Source organism: Caretta caretta, chromosome 5, assembly GCF_965140235.1.
Source record: "Caretta caretta isolate rCarCar2 chromosome 5, rCarCar1.hap1, whole genome shotgun sequence".
Lineage (NCBI taxonomy): Eukaryota > Metazoa > Chordata > Testudines > Cheloniidae > Caretta > Caretta caretta.
Genome location: NC_134210.1, coordinates 117047060 through 117061579, shown reverse-complemented (window position 1 = coordinate 117061579; position 14520 = coordinate 117047060). Strand labels below are relative to the sequence as shown.

At 38.7% G+C, this 14520-nt stretch overlaps 1 protein-coding gene across 4 annotated transcripts in view; it reads left to right on the top strand.

Moving 5' to 3' along the window:
* Positions 1 to 14520, top strand: part of LOC125637155 (RNA exonuclease 1 homolog) — a 29536-nt gene that overhangs the window by 2560 nt on the left and 12456 nt on the right. For 2 of the 4 annotated variants that reach the window (XM_048851324.2, XM_048851322.2), the window contains exons 2-8: positions 719 to 2172; positions 2938 to 3033; positions 6932 to 7139; positions 8733 to 8875; positions 11246 to 11383; positions 13488 to 13602; positions 13861 to 13923. In XM_048851324.2, the coding sequence (XP_048707281.1) occupies positions 719 to 2172; positions 2938 to 3033; positions 6932 to 7139; positions 8733 to 8875; positions 11246 to 11383; positions 13488 to 13602; positions 13861 to 13923 (2217 nt within the window). The remainder of the gene's footprint in view (positions 1 to 718; positions 2173 to 2937; positions 3034 to 6931; positions 7140 to 8732; positions 8876 to 11245; positions 11384 to 13487; positions 13603 to 13860; positions 13924 to 14520) is intronic. The other 2 variants (XM_075128829.1, XM_048851323.2) reach the window with 2 other exon arrangements.

Below are 14520 nucleotides of genomic sequence, written 5' to 3'. Positions count from 1 at the left end.
GTTTACAACTGATTTATGATTAATGGGACTTCGTAGTTTCTTTCAACCCAGGGGAGTCCAAGTCTCATGGGTGTTGCAAAGGGGGCACAGACTAAGGAGCACTTCATCGTAAGGCTGAGAAAAAGAAAACGTGGCAGAATCCAGTGGTCGCTAGCACCCAACGGGGGAGAGGGAAGAGAATGAAGATCAAATCATTCCCTACATATCTACTGCTTACTCAGTTGCAGTAGAGCACTCCCCTTCCCTGAATATGTAGCAACAGCACTACTTTAAGCAGCTCTCCTTAGAACTGAGCATTGAGGTTCAGTGTACTTTGTGCTCCACTGAAATGCAGTTTAAAAAAAAATAGAATCTGTAGTAGTTTAAAAAGAAAAAAGATTGGGATACCAAATTCTCTATTTAAATTATGTTTAAGTACAATAAGTAATTGGAGTTTCAAGCTGATCTGAGAGCTGATACAGAGCTTATAGATGATAACGTGCCTGTCTTGAAACTTATAAAGATTATGAATATAACATCTTAAAAACATCATGTAAGTCACTGAATAACAAAACTGTTGTCTGGACCATGAACCTGTATGTTTGTAGAGCATTGCCACAGACTGTAATATTTATTCCCTAGAAGATATTTTTCAGCTGAACTCTGTGAAATCATAACTTAATACTTGTAGTATTTAAGAGAGAGATCAGTGAATGACATGATTTTCTTCCACCAACAGAGCTAGGTAAAAGTATACAAGAATTGGAAAGAATCAAAAAAGCAATTGAGTCAGTCAAGACTGAAGTTGAAGAAGGGCAGAAGAAACTCTCTCAGTATAATTTGCAAGATGAAATACTTAAAAACTCTTTGACATCTAAAATAAATGATGTTAAAGGAAATAAAACTTCCCCAGATGATGATGGTCTGTGTAGCTCTCTTACAAAAGACAAATGTCTTGTAGCTCCAGTCTCGAAGTACTCTAGCAAAGGCTGTCGTTTGTTATCCGGTAAATATGTCATTGACAATAGTTGTCCAGCAACTGACCTTGAATATGATCCACTTCTAAATTATTCTGCAGGCCTACTCAGCTCTTCCATAATGAAAGAGGAGGAAAATGACACACAGCAATTTAAGCGGGTGAAAATGCCTCTTGCTGATTTTCATATGGACTGTCCAAAAATGTCTCCCTGCGGAAATCAGCATGGATCCCCAAAGAAGAGACCAAGAAGCTATTCACCTATCAAGCTTGAAATAAAGCTCCAAGAATCTGATGATGATGATATTCTGGTTATTGATGCTCCACCATTGACTGTCACTAAGAAGCCAAGAATAAGTAGGAGCTTTAAAAACTGGAATAGGGAAGACAACAAACACGTTGCTGTAACATGTCCAGAAAATCTGCAGAATAGTGACATGGCAGAAGATCCTCTTAAGTGTATTGAGGAAAAAAGAGCAGAAGTTACTGTAACTCTGCAAAAGGATGACAACACAGATGTAAGCAACCCTGAAAAATCACTGAAAACTTCACCAAAAACTCGAAGTGCATATTTGCCTGATGTGAAAATTAATGCTTTGAAGTCTTTAAATAACCTTCATGAACAAAGAAAATTGTTCACTGTCTCTAAGGAAAATAATATATCTTCAGTTTCTCATATTAAGGCACAGATGCAGAAAGAAACTTTGAAGAAAGAAGATCCAAAGAGTGAAATATCAGTGAAAACATCTGTTGAAGAATTGAGTACTAATAAATATAAAAACATACCGAGTTGCAAGAGAGAGACCCAAACTAGCCAGTATTTTGAAGCCAGCTCAAAAGACAAAACTGCACAAGGGACTTGTAAAAAATTACCAGTAAATATAGGGAAAATTCAGATTATACAAGAACATGGAGAAAATCAAGTATTGGGAAATGCACCCATTCACCCTAGCACTCCCTTGAATTTGGGTGAGAAAGTTTGTCATGATGTAGATCTCTCAACTAAAAACCATAGTGGAGAAAGTAATAGTAATACTATGAACACTACCATCAAAGAAAGTGAAATAATTATATTAGATTCTTCTTCAGAAGAAGAGATGGAGTATAGTGAAGAGGATACTGAAGTATCTGAATCTGATGACCCTATAGAGGAATGCCGGAGAATTTTCAATGAGTTTGTTGAAAGTGAAGCACAGAAGCAAGAAATTGCTAAGCAGGTGCAGTACATTTTGTTGTACATCTCTGCACTTCCCTCCTTCATTGGGATGCAGGGAGAGCAGTGTTCCATACATTCTGTAATACTTTTTACTAGTGTTTTTCTCTAATCATATAGATCCACATTTTGGAAAGTGTCCACTAATATTGGGTGCTCAGATTGGGACACAGGGCCAACTATTCAGAACCGTTGAGCACCATCAACCCCAATTCAAGTAACTGGGAGCTTTTCGTGCTTAGAAAATTTGAAGATCATATTCTAAATGCTTGAGTTGGGCATCCAAAAGTAGTGGACACTCTTAAAAACATTTTTGGCAATAGTGTTTATCTTTAGAAGTGGCCAGATGTGGTGTATGGGAAGTCTAAAATGTGTTAGTCTTAGTAAACTTTAGATTAATTACATAACCTCCTTATTAAAATGACCAAATTTGAGAAACATCAAATAAACAGACTGACTTGTAGGAGACTCTGTATTTTGAAAAATCTAATTATGCTATTAAAATTATTTCTAAATATGAAATAATGAAAATATACCATCTTTTTTTTCATATGTGAACATAAAGATGAGGTCCTTGTAGCTTAATCTTGGTGAAGCTGTGGTACTGTGAAGGTATATACTTTAGTTGGTATAACTTTAGATTAGAAATGTTTGGATATCTTCCATTAGTTGGAACAGTTGGAAGCCTAACTAGTGGATTATGAGATTTAATACATTCTCTGTCTAATTAAAGAGAAAACCTGTACTCTTTTATTCTTAATTTTAATAGGCTCTTGGAGCTCATGCTGAAGTAGATACATTGGATACGAAGACAAATATGGTTCCTGGGCAGAAGAAAAGAATTGCACACACTGCAAAATTTGATGTGAGTTTTCTTCTGGGAATTTGAGAAATATATCTATATAATAGAAACAATTAATAAAAAATACTAGTTATTTAATCTTCAACCTAAAGTTAATTGCATTGGAGACTCATCTTAAATGAGGTATGTTCAGCCAAAAGTGTGTGTGTTCAGTTTTAGTGAAAACTGCTTACTTGTAAATCCTTTCTTTAACCTCTATAAATTACAATTAACATTAGCAAACTCCAAGACTACTAGTGACTGAACTGTAGGCCTGCAAATTGAGATGTATATTTTTGCTTCACTGAGCTCTCAAATGGTGAACCTATCCCTACAATGAAGATTGTGACTATCGGGGAAAAATAGAAGAAAATATTAAATGTAGGGTGCCATTGACTCAATGTGTAATTTTGCTCAGAATTTGTTCTAATTTAGTAAAGGAGTGGCTCATTTTGAGCTGGCAGACATGAGCCATTCTACGAAACTTTTGCGGTACAAATATATCTAAATACTGTGTTCAGAAGTTCCAATTACAGAATCAATTTGGAAACAGCAGCAAAACTATTTGTTTATCAGCCTAGTTGAAAGCTTGCATTACCTGCTAGAGATCCTGCTATATTATGTTATATATGGACACTTCTTTTCTCTTTTTCTCTTTTGAATTGCATTCGAATAATTGCTTAATAATAAACAGTGAGTTTAGTCCCTCTGAAGGTCATTGGGACTATTGACTTGCTTATTAAGCATGTCCTGAGGCAACAGTTGAAAACACAACACTTGTACTTCATTGAGCTCTGTCTTATGGAAGAACCTCCTTCAGCTGAAAGTGTCCTGATGCACAGTGTGTCATAAATATAAAGGGAAGGGTAACCACCTTTCTGTATACAGTGCTATAAAATCCCTCCTGGCCAGAGGCAAAATCCTATCACCTGTAAAGGGTTAAGAAGCTAAGGTAACCATGCTGGCACCTGATCCAAAATGACCAATGAGGGGACAAGATTCTGTCAAATCTGGAGGGGGGGGGGAAAGACTTTTGTTTGTTGGTCTGTGTGATACCTTTGCCGGGAACAGATCAAGGATGCAAGCCTTCCAACTCCTGTAAAGTTAGTAAGTAATCTAGCTAGAAAATGCGTTAGGTTTTCTTTTGTTTAATGGCTTGTAAAATTTGCTGTGCTGGAGGGAATGTGTATTCCTGTTTTTGTGTCTTTTTGTAACTTAAGGTTTTGCCTAGAGGGATTCTCTGTGTTTTGAATCTGATTACCCCGTAAGGTATTTACCATCCTGATTTGACAGAGGTGATTCTTTTACCTTTTCTTTAAATAAAATTCTTCTTTTAAGAACCTGATTGCTTTTTCATTGTTCTTAAGATCCAAAGGTTTGGGTATGTGTTCACCTGTACCAGTTGGTGAGGATATTATTATCAAGCCTTCCCCAGGAAAGGGGGTGTGGGGGATATTTTGGGGGTAGACGTTGCCAAGTGGTCTCTTTCCCTGTTCTTTGTTTAAATCACTTGGTGGTGGCAGCACACTGTTCAAGGACATGGCAAAGTTTGTACCTTGGGGAAGTTTTTAACCTAAGATGGTAAGAATAAGCTTAGGGGGTCTTTCATGCAAGTCCCCACATGTGTACCCTAGAGTTCGCAGTGGGGAAGGAACCTTGACACAGTGCATGATCTTTTTGAAAAGAAGTTGCATTTTATATACACAGGATGAGCAAGCGGTGCCTTACATTTCTTTTCAACAGTTGTTCTTCTTTTCAACAGTTGTTCTTCTTTTCAACAGTTGTTCTTCTTTTCAACAGTTGTTCTTCTTTTCATTACAAAATATTAAGACATATATCCACATTGTATTATTTGGAATGTTCCTGTTTCTAGAACTCTTCAGTTGAGGCCTGCATTCAGGGCCGTCCCTACCCATATGCAAAGTACGCAGCTGCGTAGGGCACCAGGGAATTTGGTGCCCTACGCAGCTGTGTGCTGCTCCAGTCCTTGCTCAGTCTCTTCCCCGTGGCCCCAACCCCTGCTCTGCTCCAGCCCCGCCCTCACTCCACCCCTTCCCCAAAGCCCCTGCTCTGCCTTGCCCCTTCCCGTCCTGGTCAGCCCCGCCCCCACTCCCCATAGGACTGAAGTAGGGTCGGGCCTGCAACCACTGGCAGCAGGAAGTGTAGCGACCTGGCCCCAGCCGCGCTGCTGGTGAGTGCTCGGGGGTGGTTCCCCCTTACCCTCCAAGCCAGCCCCGTCCCTCCCGGTGGAGGCCTGGGGCAGCGTAGGGCCCCAGAATAGCTAGGGATGGCCCTGCCTGCATTACAAGACCGGAGGATTTATCCTGATACTGTTGTCATACCCATTATGGGGAACTGCCGTCAGATGTTAGTGATATCGGTCACAGGAGAAACAAAGTTCTGAGCTCGGTTCTTAGTATGAAACGTAAAACATAAAGTGCAAATTAGTGTGTGTGGCAGAGAGTCAACATCTAGTCTCTTACTGATTTATATTCTTCAGTAATATGTACTATATAGCTAACTCCACTCATAACCTTGTATCAGATTACATTGATATGTAAAAGGATAATTATCCTTATCTTCTAGGGATGAAACATACTGTATTTCACGTTTAATCTGAGATTCTACTTGACATCTATAAGTATCCCATGCCAACTGAGCCATCTCTGTATATAATATATACTTGTGTGTATCATTTTTTTTAAATTGAATAGATTCAAATAAAATCCTGTAACTTAAAATTTTTCACTCAGTGCAAGTTTGCATATGGATGACTGCAGGGCCAAACCTTGTTGGTTTATAGGTGTCTTGTGAGGATTTTGCCAGTATTGTGCATCGTGTTTTTTATCTTCTGTTTGAGTTACTGGTCATATGCTCTCCAGAGGTCTTTATCTGAAGATGATCGGGAAACTTATGCAAACTCTGACTTACTGTTTACTTTCACATAGGAGGCATGTTGTGCCTCTTCTCCAAAAATTGCCGTTCAGTTTGTATTTATATAGCCTATAAAAGGTTGACTTGAATTTCTAAAGTCCTTTATTGTTTCAATCCTGGATATTTTCTAGACTGTTTTATTCCCCCACGTTCTTTACTCTAGTGTTTGATATCAGCTAAGTTACTTTGCAGTTGCTTGGGTGATGAATGTGGGATTTAAAAAAAAAAATAAAGACTATAGGGCAGGGGTGGGCAAACTTTTTGGCCCGAGGGCCACATCTGGGTATGGAAATTGTATGGTGGGCCATGAATGCTCACGAAATTGGGGGTTGGGGTGCGGGAGGGGGTGAGGGCTCTGGGGTGCGGGAGGGGGTGAGGAGTGCAGGGGCGATCAGGGCAGGGGTTGGGGCGCTGGAGGAGGTCAGGGGTGCAAGCTCTGGGTGGCACTTACCTCAAGCACTTCCCAGAAGCAGTGCCATGTCCCCTTTCTGGCTCCTAGGAAGAGGCATGGCCAGGCGGCTCTCCACACTGCCCTGTCCAGAGGCACTGCCCCTGCAGCTCCCATTGGCCGGGGTTGCCGTCCAATGGGAGATGCAGGGGCGGTGCCTGGGGCAGGAGCCAGAGGGGAGGACATGCTGCTGCTTCCGGGAGCTGTGCAGAGCAGGGCAAGCCCTGGACCCTACTCCCCAGCCGGAGCTCGAGGGCCAGCTTAAAACATCTAAAGGGACAGATGCAGCCCCCGGGCTGTACTTTGCCTAACCCTGTTATCGGGCCTGAACCTCAGCTGGTGTGAATTAGTGGAGCTCCATTGCCTTCAGTGGAGTTCTGACGACCTATGCCAACTGAGAATCTGGCCCTATAGCTTGTCTTGTTGGAAAAATTTTCTTTGAGAAGCAATGTAGAAGAGATGGTGGAAGTATATGTTTGGATGCAGTCTTCCATCATAAACTACTTTGTAAATGTTTTATCTAATTTTCATGCCCGTTAGGTACAGACCAACAAAGAAATACTTGTGCCTTTTAAGGCACCTCTTCCACAGCAATCTTGTCCTACCAGAATCCTGCAGGCACAGCAACAGGCGGTGCAGATAACAGCTGCTGTTAAAAGTGGACAGGCTTTTGTTGCTGCAACTTCTGGACAGAAGAAAACTGTACCTGTATTGTCAACTACTCAGATTCAAAACGTAGGACCAATGGGTATGATATCTCAATTCATTGTAGGCTTCACAAAGTGGGATAAAGCAGGTTTTTAAATAAATTTTGGTCTTCAGATTACTTTAAAATATTTTGATCAGCTTGTTTTGTTCCAAATATGAGCATTCTTAAACATTTTGGATCCCTGAGTGAACCCTTAATTCATTTTATTATTCTGAGTAGCCTGGTTGAGTCAACATTTTAAAGTCAGTTTACATTAATGCAATTAGTTTTGTGTTTGGTTTTGGGTGAAGTTCTCTCTAAAATGTTTGAAGGCAGTTTTGTGGGGCTGGAAAGAAACAACTTTCCACATCTATAATTGTTTCAAGTTACTGTCAAGTATGTAGGGTTTCTCAGAAGCCCTAAAGCCTGGCAATCACTTTCTTTCCTGTCCTTATGTATTTTCTTTCCTGAAAGCCTTCCTCTCGTTCAGTGGTTCTCAAACTGGAGGTCAAGATCCCATTTTAATGGGGTTGCCAGGGCCAGCGTTAGACTTGCTGGGGCCCAAGCCTAAGCCCTGCCGCCCAGGGCTGATGCCAAAGCCTGAGGGCTTTAGCCCAGGGCAGTAAGACTTGGGCTCCAGACCCCCTTAGTAATTTTTGTTGTCAGAAGCGGGTCTCAGTGCAAAGAAGTTTGAGAACCACTGCTCTAGTTTGAAAGAAAATACCAAAAACTTAACATTTGGATAGCTCTAGTTTCATGCTGACATTAAACCCATCATGGCACTATTCTAATTTTAAAAGTATACCTCTTTTAACTCTAATAAATTAATTTTTTAAAAGAACAAGTACTCGCTGCCAATTGTTGTGCTGTTAAACTATTCTTTGTTGTTTTTTTTTAAAGTTCGTTCTTTGCTATGTCAAAGACCCTTTTAAAGAAGGGAAACTATGTAGTCAGTGTTGTCAAATGCCCAAAGTCTTTATATATTGGAAAAATATTTTTTCCTCTTAATTTTTCAGCTAGTGATTTTAGGTATTTACTAACAAGGCCTTTGGGCCAGAATACTCCATGTAGTAACTCCACTGATGTCAAGTATTACACTAGGGATTAATTTAGTACTTTATATGTAGCCTGAAGGATTTTTGGTTGTACAAGCCTGGCTTTTCAGCTCGTTAATTTCAAATGAGCATATGTAATTTAGAATGTAATTGATGCGTGAGTGTTTCTCATGCTGTATAAATGTCTTCTCACTTTCTAGTCCCTTCAACAGTGTGGTAGAAATTGGTGCCAAGTGGATCTATTTAGCACAGTGGTGGGATAATCCACCACAGGATAATCCATTGGCAGGCCACGACACAGTTTGTTTACATCGACCATCCGCAGGCATGGCCACCTGCAGCTCCCAAACTTACTCCCAGAGCCTGAACCCTTTCCCGCACCCAGACTCCCTCTGAGAGCCTGCACCCCCTCCTGCATCCAAACTCCTTCTCAGAGCCTTAGGCAGGTGAGGGGAAGGGGGGCAGGACTTGGACCTGTTCTGGGCACCACCAAAAATTATACAAACCTGCTGTCTCTGCCACTTGATGAAAGGGGATTGAGTAGTAAAACTTCATTCTTAATGAATAACTATGTAATAACTACCTTCTGTTGTTTCAGTATGTTTAAATTTGCTTGAAGTTCAACCTGTGGCAACCAGCAGTGGTCAACTGAATGTATTCCTTCAAGGAAATGCTGTAACAGCAATGCCATGCAGACCTTCTAATATTTCAGTAAAAAGGATTGCTCCTATGCCTATTAAGGTACTATAGTAGTAGTAAAATGTATGTGCACATATATGCCCAAATACTGCAGTTATCAGGAAAAACTCCTATTGATTTAATGCAGAGTCTTGCTTGCTAAGCACTGCAGGATATGCAAGTATTAAATGTTAACTTTTTTTCTGAATATTTCACAATCACATCATACAGTAAGTACTGCTTTCAAGTCAATTTAATAAACTAACAATTGATGGTGGTCTGTGTGGTTACAAGTGGCTCAATTTGAGCAATACTGGTATACTAGCAGAACTGTAGCTCATTCTCCTGCCTTCTCATAACTATTACCCTTCTGCTGAGAAGTTGCAGATGTCAGGGTATTGCAGGTCGGTTTCTTGTGGGAATAGGTAGCAGTGATTAGGTGTCTGGATATTATTGTTGCATGTTTTACTTACACTAAATATAGCAGACCTTGAACAAAGGTGGTCAGACAGCATGTAGGCAATTTTTTCTTTCAGGAATCTTAGCCAAATCACCAGTGGTAGGTTTCAGGGAGTCTTGGGGGTTTCTCTGCCCCAAGAATTTACTAGTCAGAGATTAAGGAAGAGAGCAAAATATCCTGCTGGTAACTGCTCTTCCAAAAAGAAAATCTCTCAACTAACAATGCAGCATTTCTTAAAAGGCTGAACAGTGCTTGCACACTAAACTTGTTAAACTGTAATGCTGTCATCTAACTCCTTCCCCTCCCTCCCCATGGTAGAGCTTCATATCAACCTAAAGGTAATTAATGATGGTGTTACTGTGTTCCATAGCTTAATTTAGTCTAGTCAGGCCAAATAAAACTATTGTAAAATAGTTATATCTTATAGTTGTACTGGCTAGACTTAATAAAGACAAGTGCATATGAAATTATTTGTACATATGATATTGTGACATAACTTAGCAGGTCTTTGAATTCTAGCAGGTAATGCATGATAGCAGGTTTGTAGGCATAGACATGTTTTACCTTATACAAGATCTCAAGGGGAGGGCTTCTCTGGCTTTATTCAATAAAGGATTTTTCCTCTTCCTAGAAAGCAGAAGTTGAAAGGTTTATAGAAACTCTTTTAATGTGAGTCCAGGTAGTAGTGCGGTGGGTTTGTAGTGTGTAAGCACAGAGGTGCTCTGTCATCTCGAGCAGTCAAATCCTGTGTAGAGTACTGTTGGTCTTGCTTACTTTCAGACAAAGATTCCTCTAATCTTGATTTATTGGCAGAAGGCAGGAAGTATTTTGGGATTAAGTAAAATTCACTTATGGGAGTCTACTTTAAAGCTCTAAGCTTCAGAGTAGACTAGGTAAAATCTACATGTCAAGCAGAATTTCAATCATCAAATTGAATTTAAATTAAAAAAAACCTAATCCAGAGTGAATAAATCAGTACAGTAATAGGCATAGTAGGTCAGCCTGCCACCAAAATAACATCTTTTGCAGGCTGTCTATTAAACACAACTTTCAATTAAAACCATATACTTGATTGCTTCTTCAGTGTTGCTGAAGCAGTTTGAAATTGATTAAAACTTGGTATTTTTGAAGGTTTTAAATACCAAATTCATTTACACTTCAATGATGGTCTGTCCCAGGTACCAGATTGTTTATGCCTGGTTCTCAAACACTTGCTTTTTGATCTCTCTCAGAACTGCTCTTCTGGAAGGCATTGTGGCTAACATGTTTTCCAGAAAGAGACTTAACAAAATTAGAGGGTGATGAGAGTATCCTTATCTTTTTTTTTTCCCCCTCTTCTACCAAAACTACTTACTCCTAGATATCTGTGAATATCATTTAGATGGTGATGATCATTCAATATCAATACATAAAAGCCATCTGTTCTGTGAGAATAAGTGTTACTAAGATTACATGTTTTAAGTAAACAGATTGCTTAATAGACCCTGTTAGGACAAAATTTTAAAATAGGTATGTTCTCACACTAGACTTCTGGATTTGACAGGTTTATCCTCCACTTCTTCTTAAACAAAAAATTAAATTCTATTATGGCAAGCGTTGAAAAATCTTAATATCTAATAAAATCAAACTCTTTTGTTCTAAATGACAAAGCTTGTAGATTGTATCAAAATAATTAACTCCTGCAGTCTCTTCAGTCTGTGTTTGAATGAAAAATATTTAGAGAGGCCAAAAATAGAAACTGTTGACTATTAGATGATAGCTGGTGCTGGTAACTTTTCCTGAGGGTAACACTGTATTTTATCTAACCCAGCTTTTTGTTTGCTCTTGACTTTTTAAAACTCTTTTAGCTGAAAATTTTTATACATCATTCTGGACTAAATTATTATTTTTTAGTTTGAGTAAAAACTGAGTTATTTATATTATTCAGCTCCTTGTTATAACATGTGAACTAAATATTGAATGTACTCTCTAAGGTTTCTAGTCGGAGAAGGCCTTCTATAATTCCAGAATCTGGATCCAAAGTTCCACATGACACAAGACAACGATATGTCAACTTTTTTGTTGAAGAATATTTGAAAGTTTGTAGAACAATAAATGAAGCTTTTGATAAGGTTTGTATTAATTATGAAGAGAAGCTTTGAAGATATACAACACTTTTTAAAAGTTTAAGTAAACGCACACATGTTGTTTGCTATACATGGTTGGGGAAAAATGTTAAAGAACCTTGAGAAAAGACCCCATTAAAATCAAGTATGAGTGTAAGCCATTTGAAAATCTAGTCATTAGCAGACAAAAACTAGCATTTTACTTGGTTTTTCTCTTCTTCCTTACCCCATCCACTTCTCTCATGTTTGTCCAAGTGTAAAATATACTTTGTTGAAATGCTTGGAAGCTATCATACAGGAAACAGTTCCCTTTTAAAATATGTAGGTATTTACATCTTTTATGAGTGGGACTCCCAGGTGAAGAAATTAATATCTTAATGCCATTCATGTTTGTAGTCACCTGTTTGGCAACAATCCTCGCTCAAAAAGCAGCCACAATGGTCCAGGTCATTGATTTCCCTAGATATTCTATTATTCTGCCCACCCCATCCCAAGTAAATACGTTTAAATTTACTTTAGGATGGGCTCATGGGCTTTAGCAGCCTGGGCAACATCTTCAGTGTGACCCAAATTTCTTGATTATTGCAAATTTGACGGCCTTCTGTGACGCCATTCTGCTAGGGTCCCAGGTAAATGCCTGTAATTCAATTTCTAGTGAAAACACGCATTGTAACATCTTGATGTTGCTCTTAAAAATAAAATAACTTGCTATGTTTCCTTGTTTTCTCCCTTCACGGTATTATTCCTTTTACAATACTGTATTGTATACCTTTATGTATTTTCTGTCTTTTTCACTATATGTTTTTAAGGTATAATATTTCTTTACTGTTTAAGTATTTCCTCTTCAGTGTCTTCCTAGTATTTGTTCTCTCCAGGTATCCTCATTGTTTTCAGTTGTTCCTTGTTTCTGTGCTTCAAGTTCTCCTAATTTCTTTCCTTTATTCTTAAACTGTTTTATTCTTTCATTCTCCTACCCTCAGGGATGGTCTTCACTACAGGGCTATTGACGCTGCTGCAGTCTATGCAGCAGGGGTCGATTTAGCAGGTTTAGTGAAGACCTGCTAAATCAACAGCAGAACGCTCTCCGGTTGATCCTGGTACTCCACCTCTCCAAGAAGAGTAAGGGAAGTCAGCCAGAGAGCATCTCCCGTGGGTTCAGCACAGCGAAGACTCCGGGGTAAGTCGATCTAAGCTATGTTGACTTCAGCTACGTTATTCACGTAGCTGGTGTAGCATGACTTAGGACGACTTACCCTGGTAGTAAAGACAAGCCCTTGGTCTCTTACTGATTTCTTCCCCCCTCCCCCCCCCCCCCCCCCCCCCCCGAATTTGCCACATGTAAAACCAAGGAGAGGGGAAGTAGTTGTTGTCTCCGAAGAAAGGAACAAATTTTTGCTGTCAAGTGTTCTCCAAAGCAGAAAGCCAGGTTCACTGCAGCACATTCAATCTACAAACCTATCTCATTAGCTCTTCTTTCCTATTCTGTCAAATTGCTTGATGTCGTTCAACTTCTTCCACTACACCTTTACAGGAGGAAGCTTGGGGAAATTTTCCTGGCCCTAAAAATGTTATAGCATCTACTGACTTCTTCTGGGATGTTCTGTGGTATTGCTAATATCTGTCCCCGAGTGTCATAGTCTCCAAAGGAAACCTTGACTATTATTTTTCCTTCTACGCAAGAAAATCTTTAGACTTTTTAATGTTACACTATGTTTCACTTAGTTGTATAATGGTGCTCTTTATATTCTTCAATTTCATTTATTTGCAAGATAAGATTTCAGTAATCCCTATCTATAAATTTATATTTAGGATTTGATTTAAAGTATCACTCTTATTTTCACTCAGAGGTGTGTTCACTTTCAAGGGCCTGACTTAACTTTCTAGCTCCTGAAATGGAGTTTTTTCTAAATATTACTTCCAAATATTTATACAACTTATTAAAAGATTATTGTATATGATTGATGTAGCACTTAAGTTTCTAGGACACTTCAGCTTGAAATTGTTGTCAGTTCTGACTGCAAAACCATCTTAGATTCTGACTAACACAGTTCTGCAAAATTTACAATAAGCTATATGCCCTTAAATTTTTGTCTTACTCTTTTAAATGTAGGCATTGGTAGAAGAAAAAGCAATTTATGATCGTTGTGGCAGTAAAAATATGTATCTGAACATAGCTGTGAACACCCTTAAAAAGCTGAGGGATCAAGGTAGTCTCTCTCCAAATGGTAAGAAATTATGTAGGGGAACGGGGAGGGAGAAAGGAATGATGATTTCTGACAGAGATAAAGATCATTCTATTTTGCATCATTACTGATGATTTTATTTAAATTATTTTGGTGTAAACATGCTTCTAAAAAGCTACCAAGGATATACAATGTTTTAATTCTTAAATACTTTCACTGTAACTGCCACAGGAAATCTGAAGTTTGAACATGCCATTTAAAAGATTTAAAAATCTGTTCAAAGTGTGTTTCTATTTTTAGGGCAGTCTTGTGGCAGCAGATGTACTAATGCAACTGGATCTAGAAAATTGGAAGAGAAGAACGGTAAAACAATCTGATAGTTCTTACCTAAAATATGTAACTTCCCCCATTTACATATAAACTGGGGCAACTTTTTTCAACATTAAATAAATTTTCATTCAGAGTTTCCTGGTCTTTCTCCTATTGTTAGATTTTTTTACATATCAGCCCCAAATGCCACCCATGACCAACATACTACCAACTTCTAAAACAGAATGAGGATGCTATTTTTCAAATCACTGATGTTCCAAATTTCTTTTTAAAGACAAGGAATAATTGAATTTCTATCTGAAGTGAGAATGCAAAACCATAATCTGAAAAGCAACCTTTTGTTAGTGTTAAGTAGTAACTTGTTGGAAGTCATTTTAATATCTTACTCTACGTAGGGTTTTGTTTTTTGTTAATTTTGGTTGCTGTCAGAGATGTGATCAGGTAAACAAACTGTAAAATGATTGGTTTCAGAGGAACAGCCGTGTTAGTCTGTATTCGCAAAAAGAAAAGGAGTACTTGTGGCACCTTAGAGACTAACCAATTTATTTGAGCATGAGCTTTCGTGAGCTACAGCTCACTTCATCAGATGTTTACCGTGGTTTCCACGGTAAACATCTGATGAAGTGAGCT